The sequence below is a fragment of the Theropithecus gelada genome, chromosome 16, assembly GCF_003255815.1.
Source record: "Theropithecus gelada isolate Dixy chromosome 16, Tgel_1.0, whole genome shotgun sequence".
NCBI classification, from domain to species: domain Eukaryota; kingdom Metazoa; phylum Chordata; class Mammalia; order Primates; family Cercopithecidae; genus Theropithecus; species Theropithecus gelada.
In genome coordinates, this window is record NC_037684.1 from 40696862 (window position 1) to 40716211 (window position 19350).

The 19350-nt window shown below is 37.6% G+C and overlaps 1 protein-coding gene across 3 annotated transcripts in view; it reads right to left on the reverse strand.

Annotated features, from left to right (window-relative positions):
• HELZ (helicase with zinc finger) overlaps window positions 1–19350 on the reverse strand; it is a 179721-nt gene that overhangs the window by 82417 nt on the left and 77954 nt on the right. For 2 of the 3 annotated variants that reach the window (XM_025362530.1, XM_025362531.1), the window contains exons 14-17: window positions 14303–14636; window positions 13322–13452; window positions 7722–7901; window positions 7099–7203 (exon numbers count right to left, since the gene is read on the reverse strand). In XM_025362530.1, the coding sequence (XP_025218315.1) occupies window positions 7099–7203; window positions 7722–7901; window positions 13322–13452; window positions 14303–14636 (750 nt within the window). The remainder of the gene's footprint in view (window positions 1–7098; window positions 7204–7721; window positions 7902–13321; window positions 13453–14302; window positions 14637–19350) is intronic. The other variant, XM_025362532.1, reaches the window with a different exon arrangement.

Here is a 19350-nt window from a genome sequence, read left to right on the forward strand (position 1 = left end):
TTCATCACTACTATTCCTCTTTCCTAGTTAGGAAAACCGAAGCCCAAAGAGCTTACAGCCAGGATTTAAACCTGTGTTCTTCCCCTCTCTAAGCTTCATTTCTTATTTCCAAAATGAATATAATAATTCAACTTCTCAAGGATTTGGGGAAATTAAATGAGATAACAGATGTATAATATGTAGCATAATGCCTGGCAGCACCAACAAACAGAAGCCCCCCACTTCCCTTCACCCACAGCAAAGCTGAAACTAAAACCAGCATTTCTAAATATTCAATGTACACTGCGCAAATGCAAAAAGGTAGCATCATGATATGAATATAGGCAATCAAAACAATTACTTAAAAGATCTGTTGTTTATTCCATCTAAAAGCACATATTGTGTGAAATATTTTATTTAATAAGTCATCATATGGAACAAAAGAATAATTTATATGCAGCTTCTAAAAAAGTAAGAGCAAAATCTGGTGCTTAATTGGCATGCCTTCAGTTAGTCTAACATTTTGGTAACAATTTCCTTTTCTCAAAGAGCCACCATTTGTTACTAGGCTCTTGTCTCTTACTTTGTGTTAATGTTTCTCAATTTTATGGCCTCTGCACATTTTATGAAAGCAATCTTAAATTATTTTTGGAAGCAAACCAAAAAGGTTTTTAAAAGAGAATTATTAATATTTTGGCCACGCACGATGGCTCACACCTGTAATTCCAGCACTTTGGAAGGCAGAGGTGGGTGGATCACTTGAGGCCAGGAGTTCAAGACCAGCCTGGCCAACATGGCAAAACCCCATCTCTACTAAAAATACAAAAATTAGCCTGGCGTGGTGGCATAAACCTGTAGTCCCAGCTACTTGGGAGGTTGAGGCACAAGAATCACTTGAACCCAGAAGGTGGAGGCTGCAGTGAGCTGAGATGACACCACTGCACTCCATCCTGGGTGACAGAAAGAGACTGTGTCTCAAAAAAAAAAAAAATTTAATTTAGAATGTAAAATAAAAGGCTGGGCACGGCTCATGCCTGTAATCCCAGCACTTTGGGAGGCGGAGACGGGCGGATCACGAGGTCAGAAGATCGAGACCATCCTGGCTAACACGGTGAAACCCCGTCTCTACTAAAAATACAAAAAATCAGCCGGGTGTGGTGGCGGGCGCCTGTAGTCCCAGCTACTTGGGAGGCTGAGGCAGGAGAATGGCGTGAACCTGGGAGGCGGAGCTTGCAGTGAGTGGAGATCGCGCCACTGCACTCCAGCCTGGGCGACAAAGCGAGACTCCGTCTCAAAAAAAATGAATAAATAAAAAATAAAAGAGTAGTTATTTTTACTGTCTGATATTAATTACTAAGTAACTTTCTGTTTCTTTGTTTTTCTTAGACATTGGAATTCTATTATAGTAATAAATCTTGCAAATTGCTATTAAAAGTCAACTTTAAATACTGATTTCTTAAATAAGAAAAATAAAAGTCTTAAGTTGATAATCATTTTTTACTAAAAATCACATCAAAATATGTTTTAAATTCTTCAAACCAAAATTGAGTTCACTTTTCCATTTTTCCTTCAATTCAAGACCACACTTGAAAGTGATAATGTGGTGAGGGGGGAAATTTTACACAATGGAGATAATCTAGACTTGGCAGAAGAATTACAACCTCTATATCGTAAGCTATGTACAATCATTTTCTTCAAAAGGCAAGCACTGGCTCACACAAAAACATCTCTGGATACATCAAAGTTAATCATGAAAAAAATCCTCATTATTTCTGATCCTGGCCTACCTGTCTAAATATCAACTTACTGGTAAGCAAATACTAAGGAAAAAATAGGCAGTTATGAGCCACATTTTAAAACTAAAATTCTACCCATCCCCCAGATGAACTATTAAATCTGATAGCAGAATAAAGGCATTTTCAGATATGCAAAAGCTAAAAAATATTACCTCCTATGAACTTTGTCAGAAGGGTTGAAAGCACTAGTTAAGGGTGTGTAAAAAAGGATGTGCACCATCAAAACAAGGTAGAAAATCAAGAAAGAGGAAGACCTAAGATCCAGGAAATGGGATCTAATATGGAAGAGAAGAAAAAGAAATTCCAAAATAATGGCAAAGAGAAGTGTCAGCATAACAAAGAACAACCAGTTCAGAAAGGAGGAGCAAGTGAAATCCAGAAGGGGAGCTTCCAGGAGAAAAAAACAGCACTGACAAATTATCTAAGAGCTGTGACAATAAAGACACTTGTTTCAGTAGGTATTTACAGAGTCACTTAGGGTATAAAGACCTGATTAGACGTTCAAAGAAAATAAAGCAAATGAAAAACAGTAAGTATTAATGCTAGAACAAATCCAAAAACATATATACATATTATTTGTTAGGAGCAAATAATTTACAGGATCATCATAATAAAAACACTAAAAATGAAGCTACCATACACTCTGGGAGGCCAAGACAGGCGGATCACCTGAGGCCAGGAGTTCGAGGCCAGCCTGGTCAACATGGTGCAACTCTGTCTCTACCAAAAACACAAAAGTTAACTGGGCGTGGTGGTGTGTGCCTGTAATCCCAGCTACTCAGGAGGCTGAGGCAGGAGAATCACTTGAACCCGGGAGGCAGAGGTTGCAGTGAGCCCAGATAGCCCCACTGCACTCTATTTTGGGCAACAAAGCAAGACTCTGTCTCACAAAAAAAAAAAAAAAAAAAAGCTACAACAGAAAGTCAACAAATATCCAAAATCAAATTAAGACACAGCAGTTGATATATGTGTGTTTATATATATTTGTTATATATATACACATATATAATTTGTATTTTATATTTTATATATTTATAATTTGTATACATAATATACACACATATATAATTTTTATATATTATGTTTATAATTTAGAAAAATGGAAGTATCAAAAGAAACTGCTAAAAAAGTCAAAAATTCCCTTGGGAATGATATTTGGTGAACAGTGGCTAGGTTAATTGAAAAAAAAAATTTTTTTTGGCTATCAACTTTAAATACAACATGATCTTTTGTAATAGTGTATACATGTGATTTCCTTTAATAAACATAAATACTAATCTAAAACAAAAGCTAATTATTTGAATCATTATGGGGAAAATAATTACCAATATTTGAATTTAACCTCTCACTTATAGGTGGCTTTTTAAAATTAAAATTCTCTAGTTTCTCTTGTTTAAAAAGAAACTTTACTTAAATTCTCATATTCTCCCAGTCACTGTCCAACCTCTCCCCTCCTTTCACAGCCAGGCTTCTTTTTAGAAGTATTATCTAGATTGTCCTCTCCAGTTACCAACCTCCTACTCACTCCTCTACTCATTCAACATGGCTTACCTTCCATCTAATCAAGGGACATAAACAACTTCCACATCACTAAATCACACGGATGTTTCCAGGCCCATCGAGTTACCTGACTTGGCAGCATGCAAAGTTCCGCTGTTGCTCCCTCCCAGGAACTCTCCCCTCAGCTTCCATGACTCAAGCTTTCTCTGATTCCCTTCTAACTCTCCAGCCCTCCTCTCCCCTGACAATCTCATCCATGCCCATGCTTCAATCACCACCAATACCCTAGTGACTCACACATTTTCTCTCTCCAGCCAAGACCTCACCTCTGAACTCCAATGAGTATTTCATTGTAAAATTGAAGAAAAAAAAAAAAAAAGGTGGTTTTTCAAATTATTCATTTATACAGTATGGATATTTGTTCCCATCAAAATCTCAAGTTGAAATGGAATCCCCAATGTTGGAGGTAGGGCCCAGTGGGAGGTGTCTGAATCATGGGGGCAGATCCCTCATGAGGGGCTTGGGCCATCCCCTTGGTGATAAGTGAGCTTTTGCTCTGAAATCTGATCTTAAAAGTATATGGCACCTCCCACATGCACACTCACTCGCCCCTGATTTCACCATGTGACATCCTACTCCCCCTTTGCCTTCCACCATGACTGTAGCTTCCTGAGGCCTCCCTAGAAGCTGAGCAGATGCCAGCACCATGCTTTCTATAAAGCCTGCAGAACCATGAGCCAACTAAACCTCTTTTCTTTATAAGTCACCTAGTCTCAGGTATTTTTTTAAAGCAATATAAAAACGGCCTAATACACTCATCAACTAACTCCAAGCACCTGTTTTTTCCTCAAAGGGGAAAAAAAAAAAAAAAGAAAGAAATTAAAGTTCTAAGTCTCACTGCTGACTTTTTCACATTTACCTTGGAAAGCTACCTCAAGCTGAAGCTAGTAAGAATACAAAGCTTGACCGCTGAGCCAATTTTCTTGAAAGTATAATATTCTAGTACCAACTTTTAAAAGATTTTAAAATATTCTCTGCACTTTCATTTTGTGCAACATTTAAGTTAGACACTGTGTAAAAGATTATTTAAAACACAGCTAACATTTTTTTAAATTGGAGAATTGACAGTAACAAGACAATTTCAAATTCACAGTATAAAATATAATACCAATTAAGAAATTTACATATTTTCCAGAAAGAAATCAATCCACATATCCCACATGAATTATAAGAGAGAGTCTGGTAATATATAATTTTAATTCACTAATTTTATTCATGTAGTAAATTTATACACAACAAATAATCCCCAAAATGTTATTACTTAAAATACTATGAATAAGAATGACCTGATCACAGAAGAATATGCTTCTTTGAAGATCAATATAAAACAACAATTACCTTCCATTTTCCCAGAAAGGAGGAAATGCACCCCTCCATAGATGACCCCTATCTGCAAAGCCGTAACTCTGTCAGAACCAGATACTGATCTTGAAAACCACACACAAAAATAAACTGTGTTTTCTCCTCTATTCCATTTTAAAATCTTCTAGTTCTAGTGAAGTAACAAGTAAAAACTGAAACTAAGCAGGATCTAAAATGGTTTCTAAAATCTCCATCTCCAAATATTTTAAGTTCAGCTCAACTCCTGGCAACTAAAAGAGTTTTACAAATTTTAATCATAAGTATGTATATTTAAACACATTTACTACTGTATTCACTATGTAATGTTTTGACTATTTTCACACTATAGCACTTTCCAGGGCCTGTTCCAGACTATATCATGAAGACAGCAAACCCTTCATGAGCCTTTCTCCCTAGAGACAACCATCTTCATGGTCATGAGCAGACACTTAGTGCCCTCTTGTGTTCTTTCCTCTGCATCCTGGGACAATTCAGATAAAGCTAATCTTCCCACAGCACTCAGTCATTCTAATCTTCTCTATTCCATTTCACATGCCTCCTATGTTTGTTGTCTATTAGGAAAATTATCAATTAATCTGAGTTAATGTAATATTAGATAGTGCTAATAAATCTTAACAATTCAATGCATAAACACTCTGAGGAAATACATTTGCAAGTTAACACCTTTCCCAAAGAGAAAAACTATGGTGAAAATGTAGGACTACATAAAGCAAATATTTGGGAAGTCAGACTTTTTCTTACTTTGTTCCATTTACTAAATGAAACCACATGAAGTTTGCATTTGAATACATTTATAAATGTTTTTCCATCTTGGGTTGAACCACTTTTGAGACTTACAGAGAGGTGAGAATTTCTGATAGAGGGCAAGTTTCAATATTTGGGCCACAATGATACATGTACCCTACTGAACATAACTTCTTATTCTGCATATCGAGATGCACCACATGTTGGATTATAACCTCCAAAAAATAATTTTACATGGAAAAAGCTAAATATAAGCTAGTTGAGTGACGCATTTAGTGTTCATCAGCAACAGCTCTATAGCCCCAAATGTCAAATAGCCTATGCTAAGTCAACCAAGATTTGAGTGGGCTTTACCCCACTGTTTTCACACCAAGTACACCATGATAACTGAGGTCACACTTCCTATGGAACACACATGCGCACTCTACCAACAATATAAGTGAACAAAACAAACAACTTATATCATTAGAGTAAGAATACCTATAGCAAAAAAGGTAACTACTCAACTTTCACTTATGAGCTGGAAGAGATTAGATTCTGAATCAAACTATTTATTGATGAATGTATCCTTCAATAAATACCATGTTTTCATTTATAGTGATAATGATTGTATATATGTAATATTTTCTTATTAAATACAACCAGATTCTATTTAAAATAATTACTGCTTCTTAATCTTCCAGAGTGAAAATAAAATATGGCAAAAAAAAAAACCTGTGTTAATAGGTCACACCACTTTTTTCCTCTTTTTTTTTTTTAATGGAATTCTAAGATCATTCAAACAGCTTTGGTTATGATTACTGAAGAATTAAATAACATAATTTCATTTCCCATGCTTGAGCTCTAGTAGAAATAAAAAGTTAGTGACTTAATGATTCAAAAGTGCAGTTAGAAATTAATTTATAAACAACTGTATTCAAACAACCTAGGGCATGACATATTAGTTTGTAAAATGGCAAAACTAAACATTAATCCATATAACAATGAAAGCAAATGGTATAATAAACAACAATTTGATGATTCTTTATTGTTTTCTGAAGAAAAGGATTTTTATTCCCCCACATCCTATATTTAAGTACATTTCATGTTCATATATACTCAGAGGACCTTTCTATATCAACCTTAAATTTTCTTTGACACTTAAATGGTAGCAAAAGTTGTTAAATACCAGTCAAGTACATTTTGTTGCAGAAATCATTTCAGTATTTCATGTTTAATGTGTAGCTTCTATGAAATTACCTGCATCACAGCCAAAATTTTATTTTCATAAAGAACTGTCCACTGCATGACTAATCTGCCATGCAAAATATACTAGAATTTCAACTGAACTAGATTTAATTTAAATTATCATATTATGTTATTTCATCATACTAGCTTTTAGAGGTACATATCAAAATCTACTCAGGTTGAAACAACACTTTACACACAAAACTTAAAAAAGGATGTCTTTCTCTTACTTAATGTTTAAGAAATGAATAGTCAAAGATTTTTACATTTTTCCTTAATTTAAACAGTTTCTTCAAAAGACATAACCTCTAAATGTCAATGCACAGTTAAAGACTTTGGTATTTCCAAAGTTACTAAAATCTTTACAGACACCTTTTCTTAAGAATAATAAAGTATGATACAGATACATAATAAGCCTTAAAAAAAATACCTGAGAGGTCTTGCCTGGGGATTGCCTGCTTCTACATATGGATGTAAATAATCCTTTATGTAGAGATCAGCAGCACTATTAGAATGGGTGCAAATGAGAATCCTGCTGAAATAAATGGTGCAAATAAAAAGAATGATAAAACACAAAACTATTCAAGCAGTATAATACCGAAAAAAAAAAGCAGTGGCCATCCTAACATTATACAATTCCCTCATCCTACTCAGTAATCCCTAGCACTATTCAGTGATACCTTTAGGAAATTAAGTTAAAAAGGAAGTACCCCAAAATTATTTTTAAATCTATCATATAAAATATATATACATATGTTTAAACCCAAGTCTTTTGGCTCTAATAGATATCACAATTCCATAGCAAACTTGCTCTGATGGCTATTTAAAAACTATTTTAAAACTTACTGTCTATACTACCAATTTTAAAAACAGTATGTTTTAAGAGAATTCAAATTTTTAGTGCTCTGGGGTTTGGATTTACGGCTTTTCCTTTTCTTTTTCATGTTTAAGAGCTGCATGAAAACTGTCTTGCTAGCCCTCATTTTGCATTTAAAACAAGAACAGAGGTAGTACCCTACCAGGGAAATATGAGCACGCTTCCCACCCTCTCACCTAGTCTCCTGTTGCTGCAGAATATGTTTGACAGCCTGAGCTAGAGTGAACGTTTTGCCTGTCCCATAGGGTCCGATGATAAGCACAGGCGGCAGCTGAATTGCAAGTGGAGTGGTAATGGCCAGAACAGCCTCTTTCTGTTTTGCATTTAGTCGAGGATCCAACTGTTCATCCCATTGTCTATGGAAAACAAAAATTTATTTTAAACATATGCATCTTGTTAATAAACAGAACACAACACAAGAGTATCCTGAATTTCAGTGAACCATTAAAACCACTGAAATAGCACAGCATCTATAAAAACAAATGCTTATTCTAAAGCTACTTTTTAGAAAGTTACCCAACAGAGTCAGTGTAGAGTGTTTTAACATGTAAATCAAAATTAATTTTATCTTGTCCTATTCTACATACAAAAAGATTTTGGTAACTTATATAAGGAAATCACATACTTCGAATCTAGCTGCTGCCAGGTCTTTAAGTAGAAATGGCAATGTTTCAAAAATGTAATTTCCCTTTGTTACAAAAAGCATCAGAAAACTTTTTACTGATATTAACGAAGTAGTACTTTTTTTTGCATAACAAATGAAATGCAAAAGGGAAACGATCTGAATTTCAAATTCTAATTATTTAAAAGATCTGCTGGCAAGGTTAAAAACAAGGGGAAAAGAACAAACCTCTATGTCCCTGGTTAAGAGATACTCATTTTTACAAAGATCTTAATGTAGAAAAGATTAGGTCTTGTAAAAAGGCATAAAAAGCCAAACAAAATGAAATGTTTTTTAATATTTTTGCACACACACACACAAATAATATACATATCATACTGGTCAGAGTAGAAAACACCTGTCACAGTCGCACAGATGGCTACTGTAATGAGATCTATCTTACTAGTGCTCCTTCTATGACTTGGCTAAGTTTCGAAGATTTAAATGGACAGCAGATGCTGCAACAGATCAAACTGAGTGGAGAATCAACAGCATTTTTTCTCACAACTACAGTTAAAATACTATACATTACAACAACTATGGTAAAAATGAGAGGGATGTGAATCAAAATAGTAAGGGTGTGTAAAGAAACTCTTAGAAAATTTAAAATAAAAGTGCCTGCAAAATAACCCTGAAATAGAGGACAGAGTTTAGACAGGAAAATTCTCTCTGTGAGGCTATATCGTACTTAAATCAGAAGCTGGTTATTTTTGAAAAATCTTAGCACTTTCAGTTTTCAATAAATTATAACCTAGCCAGGCGTGGTGGCTCATACCTATAATCCCAGCATTTTGCGAGGCCAAGGTAGGAATGTCATTTGAGATCAGCAGTTCAAGACTACCCTGAGCAACATAGCAAGACCTCATCTCTACAAATATGTATAAAATAACTGTTAAATTATGACATATAATCTCAAACCAACAAAATTCTCCTTAAAAAATGTAAAACTTTAGAAAACAAATTTTGACCATGTAATCATGCCAATATTTCTTTTTCTGAAATTTGCCATTCGCTAAATCCCAAACATTTTATTTCAGAGTCCCTCAGCATTAACTGGCTTATTTATTCATAATTCTGCCAGTATCCAGCCATTTTCCATCTTCTATAAATGAGAAAACTGCTTTAGGTGATGGCTAAGTCCAGACCTACTGTATGTAGCACTGGGTGGAATGGTTACCCTAAAACCATCAGAGCAGCCTTCTCCCCTGCCTTCCTTTACTGTTGAGCCTAGTCAGCTATAACGCTCCATCTCCCAGCCTCCTGTGCTATACACCCAATTCTGGTCAATTAGATGGGGGAGGAAGTCCTCAGAAGGACTTCCATACACAATAAAATAAAAACAAAGCCTCACTTATTTTATATATATATTTTTTTAACTAAAAAAAGCCCTTCTTGCTCATCACTTCCTTCCTCAGCTGACCAGAAAAAGCTTATGGTAAATAAACTACAGCAATCATCTTATATTTTGCATGAGGCAAAACACATCAGGAAGAAAACAAACATGCCCTACATGGTAGAAAGGAGGGGGAGGTGTCTGTCCTTGATGGCCCTGCAGAGCTCCTGCACAGTCCTGGACCATGTATCTCTAGGCTGATAACTCCACCTTTTAAAGTCACAATCAGTTCAGTAAACTGCTAACTGAATCTATACCTGACTACTATGATTCTATGATACCTGTCCCCAATGGTTCCTTTATCTGTGCATGAAGATAATGACATTTGCGTCAGAGGGTTATTTTAAAGATCAAGTGGGATAATACATGTAAAGCTGTTTAGAAAAATAATTGAGCAACAAAAGTTCAATTAAGGTTAGCTTCTGTTACTACAATATTTTCTAGAGATTACAGAAAAATGAGATATTACTTGACTAGTACACACTTTTAAAGCAAAAAGTTCTTAAAATACCCTCTCATCTTTCAAATCTGGGGACTTTCATGAACTTAAGAATGAGATAGATATATAGGAAAGCCAGTGAATGCAACAAATTGTATTTATTTATCGAACTGTCCACTTAATAAGGGAAAGAAGATTTACAATATACATGCTAAGAGGAACCTCTGATTTTCAAAATTTAAAACAATATAAAATCTCAAGTTTATTCTGAATGAAATACTTTATTTCATTCCCAGAGCTAAACTAATTCAAAGTCCTTTCTTCCCCTGACCTAATGTAGTTATAACTAATTTACAGACTATATGCTCAAGAACAATTTCTCAATTTCATTTATCTATCTATATTCTACACTAGTCCAGAAAATATATTCTGGCACAATTGTGGCTCACTGCAACCTCAAACTATTAGGCTCAAGCAGTATTCCCACCTCAGCCTCCTACCTAGCTGAGACTACAGGCATGTGCCACCACACCCAGGTAATTTTAATTTTACTTATTTCTTTATTTATGTATAGAGATGGGGGTCTCACTATATTGCTAAGGCTGGACTCTAACTCCTGAGCTTAAGCAATCCTCCCACCTCGGCCTCCCAAAGTGCTAGGATTACAGGTGTGAGCCCATGACCACAACTCAGTATGTTCCTAGACCCAGATACCTTTTAATTGCTATTTAAATTACAGTGGTATAAAAATATTTTCTTGCTTGAAAGTTTGCTTACTTTTGCAGCTAAAACTTACAGTCAGTAGTATTTAAATATACTATGTTATACACAATATAATTTTCAGAAGTGAGCATATCCAGTAAATGTGCCTACAAGCTTACTGGTATGGCCTCACAATTGAAACTTTTCTTCTTTAAACTTGAAATTCTTATTAACTTAAATGTGCTGAATATGAATAATGTGTAAAAGTCTGTGGGTATTCGAAGAAAAATAAGACATGGTCTCTTTCTGTACAAAGTTCAGAGTTTACCAAGAAAAACAGTCTAGAAATGTACATGAATTGACAAATTTAGAGAAATTATACTTTAAAGCACAAAACCGAACCTAGTACATGTCAGGCACTCAATAAATAGTTGTTAAAATATTGACATTAAAGGGTCAGGTTCATCTGCTGACCCTTTAATCCAGAGCATAAGAGTTGGACTAAACATTAAAGGACAGAGAGCTCTTCAGTGAACTAACATTGGGCAAAGATTATATGAGAGAGAAAAAATCACTTAAAGAGGCAGCAAGGCTGCAGGAAAGGAGAAATGAGGAGTTGTCTGATGGGTGTACAGCATCAGTTTTGTAAGACAAAAAAGTTCTGGAGATTGCACAACAATGTGAATATATTTAACACTATGGAATTGTACATTTAAAATGGTAAAGAGGGTACATTTTACGTTATGTGGATTTTACCACAATTAAAAACTTTTTAAGAAGAATAACAGAAAGATAAGGAGGCAAATAAGTATATGGCAAATTAAACAAACTTCAAGGTAATTCAATATTACTAAAACATGGGGATTTAGAGGGAGAAAAGGAGTGTCAAGCAGAAAAAAATAAAAGAAATCTGAAAGGATACCGCAGGAAAGCACAGTCAACGAGGCCATACACGGGCGCTTCGGCTTAGATTGCTCACCCTTTATCTACATATTAAGGAGAAGCCATCAGAGATTTGTGAGCAGTGAAATGACATGATTATTTTAGAAAACTAACTCTAGGAGAAATATTTGAGATGAGCCAGAAAACACAGCCACAGACGGCAAAGCTACTGAAATACTCCAGGTCTAAAAGCAGCACTGGCTCTGAGAAAGAAAAGAAAAGGAAGCATGAAGAGGAGCTGAATCCAAAGAGAACTGAGGAGATGTCACTGGATTTTTACAATTAGTAGATCACCAATCACTTTCAGGACAGCACACAAGAGGAAAACAGAGGTTACAGAGTGAGTAAGAAAGAATACTGGAAATACACAGACTATTCCCTCTCAAGAATTTTGGCAGTAAAAAGAACAGAGGGGGACAGCACAGTAAGAGTAAGCAAAACAAGGGGGAAATGACTGAGGCTTTGTGTTGTAAGGCATATTTCGTGTTGTTCTGCTTTTACGACCATAAGAAATGGAATGTGAGGGAAGTGATATATGCCACTTCTAGGCCTGGCCCATAAAAGCTTCCCACACGACCCTTTGTGCTCACTCTTCCCCCGTCGGCCAGCTGAATGTCAACACCCAGGGTGACCCTGGAAACCACTCACTGAAGATCCCAGAGGCTCCATCAGTCATGGAAAGGGCCACCCTACCATGATTAAATTGAAAGTGATAAATAAACTTCTATTTTGTAGAGCCACTGAGATTAAAAAAGAAAAAAAGGTGTTGTGAGTTGAGCATGGGCAGGCACTAAGGGCATAAAACCCAGTGAAGAGATGAAAGGCAGATACAGGCATACAGCTCTCAGTCATCCATGCTTATAACAAAATGGAAGTACCTTCTTCCCCAAAAAAATTTAGGCAGAACAATATTTATATGACCATTAACTGGACAGAAGTTTCTGAAGCAGTTTCTTGTATTGTAATTTGTCCATTTTGCTCATTTATAAAAATCTCACCTATCTTTAAAAAGTATTTTAAATTAGGACAGGTGCAGTAGCTCACATCCCAGAACTTCGGGAAGCCAAGGCAGGAAGGTCACTTGAGGCCAGATTTCGAGACCAGCATGGACAAGATAGCAAGACCCCTGCCTACAAAAAAAATTTTTTTAATCAGCCAGACACAATGGTATGTGTCTAAAATCCTAGTCACTCAGAGGCTGAGGCAGGAGAGTTGCTTGAGCCCAGGAGTGCAAGGCTGTAGTGAGCAATGATCATGCCACTACACTTCAGCCTGGGTGACAGAGCAAGACCCCAACTCTAAATAAATAAAAATTGTTTTAAATTAACTACTGGAACCACTTCAGAAAGGCCCTAATTTCCCCATTCAACTTCTACTTGGAAATATTCCTAAATTGCTTGGCATTCTATCAAATTAAGGCTGTTGAGAAAAGCAGTGGAATTCATTTAGACTCCAAGAAAAAGTAAATAGATGATGAACCTCAAATGTTTCATTTTAAGTGTTCTTTTACTCTCTTTTCTAAACTAATATCTCCTGAAAAGCAAAGGCAAACTTTCTTATAAAAGTATGCTTGAATTATCTTATACAGATATTCAATTTAATATTAATCTTCCTTTAATAAGACAACGCCTTAGTGTACCTGTTAGGACTCCACGGTATGGTGGGAGTCATACTGATGTCTGGAAACAAAACCCCATTGTCCTTGATCCTGTCTAGTGCATAGTGCATTTCACAGAGGGGTAATCGATTTAACTGAAACTGAAGTTCAACCTGAAACACAAAATGAATTTTTTTAAAAACTGCATGAAAGCAAACATCAATGCTGGCAGCTCGCTAGAATACTTTGGGAGGAATCTGTTTGGGACAATAAGTGCAGAGATTCTTTTAAAGTATAATCATAGTCTAACCATAATTATGATGAATATTTGCTTTGTTCATTTATAACCAGGCACTGTAACAAGTACTTTACTATGGATTATCTCATTTAATAGTACCAATGATATATATACTATTATTAACATCATTTTACATATTAAGAAACAGACATATTTATAAGTTACCTAATCTCTAGATAAAGGCTACTTGACTCTATCATTCGCATGAAAATACATTAGCAAAAAATCCAAACATGTGAAGTATCCAGTCGTGAGAGATAATTAGCCCTATGACACTCTATCAATTTACAATGAATAAATAATATTCACCAAGTTTTATGTTTACAAAAAAAAGATTAATCTTCCAGTTAAATATGGCAGACTGAAGACATAATTCACCTAAAACCCCATAAAGATAGAGAGAACAGGAACAGATACAACTGCAGATGAGAGAGGTCCCAGGAGGTAGCTTAATTTCTTTTCATCTTTTCTTCCATTACTGATTTAAAACTCTAATCAGAAAGCTCAACCTTGTATAACACTAGAACATTCTAAATGTTACTTAAATTTAAAAGAATCACTTTTCTCTGGGAGTTGCTACAGGTCCAATTCTCAACCTACCACCGTAGACTTCAAAGTCAGCTTTGCTTTCGTTTATGGCAGAAGAAAAACTAAGCCAGAGGAAGACTATGAGCCGATAATGAGGCTACAGACCACTTTGGTTAAACTGCAACCTTAAAACATACCTGTGTGTCACAGTCAGGCCGAAGATTAAGTTCTTCACAGCATTCCCTAGATAGCCTTAAAAATATGTATTCCTTTGTTTTTTCTTCAATAGTAGCTTCATAAACCTTCTCTTTGGTTCCCTGGGTCTGTCCTAACTTCTGTTTAGGGACTGGTAATAAATAAACAGCATTGACTTTGGTCATCACCAGTCGTCCAGCCAAAGTATCTTCAGAAAGTGTTTCAGTAAGCTTAAAGCGACCAAAAAGTTGTCCATTCTGAGCATACTTTGCACCTCCAGAAACGCCAGTGAGCATGAAGCTTGCTAGAATCTGCAATTGCACTTTAAGGTTGAACCTAAACCAGAAGTAGAAAACTAGTTTGAATATTTTACATACAAAATATATAAAAACTAGAATAGTGAAAGTATATCAAATATACACATAACAAAAATTAAACCATTATATCACTTCCACTTCATTGAGCTAAAAACTGTATTTTTCTGCCTTTAATACAAGCTGGAAACAACACTTTTTTTTTTTGAGACGGAGTCTCACTCTATCGCCCAGTCTGGAGTACAGTGGCATGATCTTGGCTCACTGCAACCTTTGCCTCCCGGGTTCAAGAATTCTCTCGCCTCAGCCTCCCAAGTAGCTGGGATTACACGTGCCCACCATGCCCGGCTAATTTTTGTATTTTTAGTAGAAACAGGGTTTTGACATGTTGGCCAGGCTAGTCTTAAGCTCTTGATCTCAGGTGATCCACCCACCTCAGCCTCCAAAAGTGCTGGGAGATTACAAAGGTGAGCCACTGTGAATGGCCAACAAAACTTTTTTTTAAGTGAATAAACTCCCATGTAAGTTACATAAAGATACATACTAACTTGTGTTGAAGAATATGCACATTCAAAAAACATCAGAGTATTTAAAATGAAACTAAATGTCGTTTTTGAAAGTAACATGAAATATTATATACTAATTAATATAAAAGTCTGTTTGAACACACCATTGGGACAATAAAGACTTTAAAATCACCTGGAACCAGAAGGAAACACATTGCACTGAAAATTACAATGGACTTTAAACCAATTGCTTTCCAAGTAGAGCTTATCAACAGATTCAAACCATAAAATATCTCTTTCAATAATGTTAATGAACATTTAAAATAAATTTTCATTCATGGCTACATGGAGGCAGGTCTCATGCAGGAATTATGGAAAGAGAAGTTAAGGCCTATCTTATTAGACAATGGTTGGTATACTCCCTCACACTTCCATGTGTGCACGTGAGTGTGAGAGAGTATGTGTGTGAAGGCAGCACAGAGAATCAAGATTAATTTACACAGTCAAGAAATACAGAGCCGGACATGGTGGCTCACGCCTGTAATCCTAGCACTACGGGAGGCTGAGGCAGGCAGATCACCTGAGGTTGGGAGTTGAAGACCAGCCTGGCCAACATGGTGAAACCCTGCATCTACTAAAAATACAAAAATTAGCCAGGTGTGGTGGCACGCACCTGTAATCCCAGCTACTTGGGAGGCTGAGGCAGGAAAAACACTTGAACCCAGGAGGCGGAGGTGGCAGTGAGCCAATATCATGCCATTGCACTACAGCCTAGGTAACAAAGTGAGATTCTGTCCCCAAATTTTAAAAAAAAGAGAGAAATATGAAGTGAAAGAAAGATGTAAACTAATTAACAGTTCTCCTTCGCTGTTCTGAAATGGTGCTGTAAGAGGTAAGACAACATGGTAAGAAATGGTGGCAATATTTTCTCCTTTCTCTTAGGTTTGTCTTAGTCTGTTTTGTGTTGCTGTAACAGAATACCTGAGACTGGGTAATTTATAAAGAACAGAGATTAATTTCTTACAGTTCTGGAGACTAGAAAGTCTAAGATTAAGGGGCTGGTATATGGTGATGGTCTTCAGGCTGCATCATCCCATGGTGGAAGGCAGAAGGGCACGAGAGTGTAAGCAAAAGCAACGGCAAGAGAGGACTGAATTCACTCTTCTAACAGCCCACTCTCATGATAAGGAGCCCACTCCTGTATAATCACATTATCCACTCATGAGGGTAGAATCCTCATGGCGTAATCACCTCTTAAGAGTTCCACCTCTTAATACTGTCCCCATGGCAATTACGTTTCAACATTAGTTTTGAAGGGGACATTCAAACCACAGCATTCTGCCCATAGCCTCCAAATGCACGTTCTTCTCACACACAAAATACATTAATTTCATCCCAATAGCACCTAAAAGTTTTAACTCTTTCCAGGATCAACTCAAAAGTCCAAGCCCAGAGTCTCAACTAAATCAGATACAGATAAGACTCAAGGCACAATTCATCCTGATTCAAATTCCTCTCAGGAGGAATTTGTCTGTGAAATTAATGAGTTACATGCTTCCAAATTACAACGCTGGGACAGGCACAGGATAAACATTCCCATTCCCAAAGGGAAAACTAGGCAAGAAGAAAGGAATAAGTGGTTCCAAGTAAGTCCAAAATCCAAAAGTGCAAACAACATTAAGTCTTTTTTCTTTCTTTTTTTTTTATTTTGAGACGGAGTTTCGCTCTTGTTGCACAGGCTGGAGTGCAATGGCGTGATCTCGGCTCACTGTAACCTCCGCCTCCCAGGTTCAAGCAATTCTCTTGCCTCAGCCTCCTGAGTAGCTGGGATTACAGGCATGCACCACCATGCCCAGCTAATTCTGTATTTTTAGTAGAGACCGGGTTTCTCCATGTTGAGGCTGGTCTCGAACTCCTGATCTCAGATGATTCACCCGCCTCGGCCTCCCAAAATGCTGGGATTACGGGCGTGAGCCACCGTGCCTGGCCTACATTAAGTCTTAAAGCTGAAGAATAATCTTTGCTTCCACATCCCACATCCTGGCATACTGGAACAGTAGTTGGGCTCCCAAGGCCTCAAGCAGCCCTGCTTCTATGGCTTTGCTGCACTCAGTCCCCCCAGAAGCCCTCACAGATTGAAAGTCTTGTATCTGTAGCTTTCCCAGGTGAGAGCTGCATAATGCTGACCCTTCAGTTCTGGGGTCTCAGGATCTAGCCCACTCCCAGGGCTCCATTAAGCACTGTCCTAGTAGGGGCTCTGCACAGTGGCTCCGCCTCTGCAACAAGTCTGCCTGGGCCCTCAGGTTGTCCAATACATCCTTTGAAGTCTATGTGGAGTGACCATTCTGGCCAACCTGGTGAAACCACATCTCTACTAAAAATACAAAAGTTAGCTGGGCGTGGTGGCACACGCCTGTAGTCCCAGCTACTCGGGAGGCTGAGGCAAAAGAATTGCCTGAACCCAGGCGGCGGAGGTTGCAGTGAGCTGAGATCGTGCCACTGTACTACAGCCTGGGTGATGGAGCGAGATTCTGCCCCCAATGCCTGTAAAAATATTAAACACACGGCTGGGCGCGGTGGCTCAAGCCTGTAATCCCTGCACTTTGGGAGGCCGAGACGGGCGGATCACGAGGTCAGAAGATCGAGACCATCCTGGCTAACACGGTGAAACCCCGTCTCTACTAAAAAATACAAAAAACTAGCCGGGCGCGGTGGCGGGCGCCTGTAGTCCCGGATACTCGGGAGGCTGAGGCAGGAGAATGGCGTGAACCCGGGAGGCGGAGCTTGCAGTGAGCTGAGATCCGGCCACTGCACTCCAGCCTGGGCGACAGAGCGAGACTCCGTCTCAAAAAAAAAAAAAAAACAGGAGGCCATGTGTGAGGGCTCACACCTGTAATCTCAGCACTTTGGGAAGCCGAGGTGGGAGGATCACTTGAGGTCAGGAGTTCAAGACCAGCCTAGCCAACATGGTGAAAACCCATCTCTACTAAAAACACAAATATTAGCTGGGCATTGTGGCCCAGCCTGTAGTTCCTAGCTACTCAGGAGGCTGAGGTAGGAGAATCACTTGAACCCAGGAGGTGGAGGCTGCAGTGACCTGAGATAGCGCCACTGCACTCCAGCCTTGGCGACAGAGTGAGACTCCATCTCAAAAAGAAAAAGAAAAAAAAAGAACCCTTACTTTATTCATGCTTTCTTAAATGAAATTAAAATTGTACTTTCCTTTTACTACCCATATAATATGCAGAGTTTAGGGGTCATTAAAACTTTCTTAGAGGGAGGAGATTACTTCAGAGTGCAAGAAATTCTTGATTCACAAAGGACCTCTTTTTGCTAAGATGATGTACATGATGTACAGTTTTCTTATCTTTTTTTTTTTTCACTATACAATCAATGTCTTCTTCCTTTGAACTCCCTCTTCCATGGACTTCTGTATGGTAATGCTCTCTTAGTTTTCTTCCTACCTCTCCTAGCTGCTCTCCATCTCCCATCTAAGCACCAACTACTTTCTATAAGCTCCACCCTGCCTTCCTTCTACTCTGTAAGTTTTTGCTAGGTCACCCTCTCCCAGATCTCCCAGCTCAGGGCTGTAAATCCGACTGTCAAATGGACACTCTTGTTTATATGCCCTTTAAACTCAGTATATGCAAAACTATCTGACCTCCCCAGTGTGACCCAACCCAATCTTCCCATGTATTAACAACTTAGAAAATGGCACTATCATCCATGTAGGTATCCAAGCCAAAAATCAAGTCATCCTTGACCCTGCCTCTCTCACCAACCTTCATTCACGCAACACAGAATCACTATGCCCTGTTAGTTCCTCATGGCCCTGTTAGTTCCCCTCCTTCCTAATTCATCTGCATCCTAACATTTTTAACTTGCATTACTATAACAGACTTCTAACCCGACTTCCTGTCTCAAATCTGTTCTCCACACCCCCATCAGAGGATCTCTGAAAAATGCAAATCTGATAAGTAGCTTTCTATAGCTGAGGACAGAGCTTCTCTCTCATCTAACCTGTCCCCACCACACAAGCACCCTCCATTGCAACTACAATAAACAACCGGCAGCTCCCCAAAACTCTATGCTCTTATTCTCATCCTGTTTCCTTTAACCAAATATTTTTGTCCTACTTCTTTTTTTTTTTTTTTTTTTTTTTTTTGAGACGGAGTTTCACTCTTGTTGCCCTAGCTGGAGTTCAATGGCCCCATCTCGGCTCACTGTAAT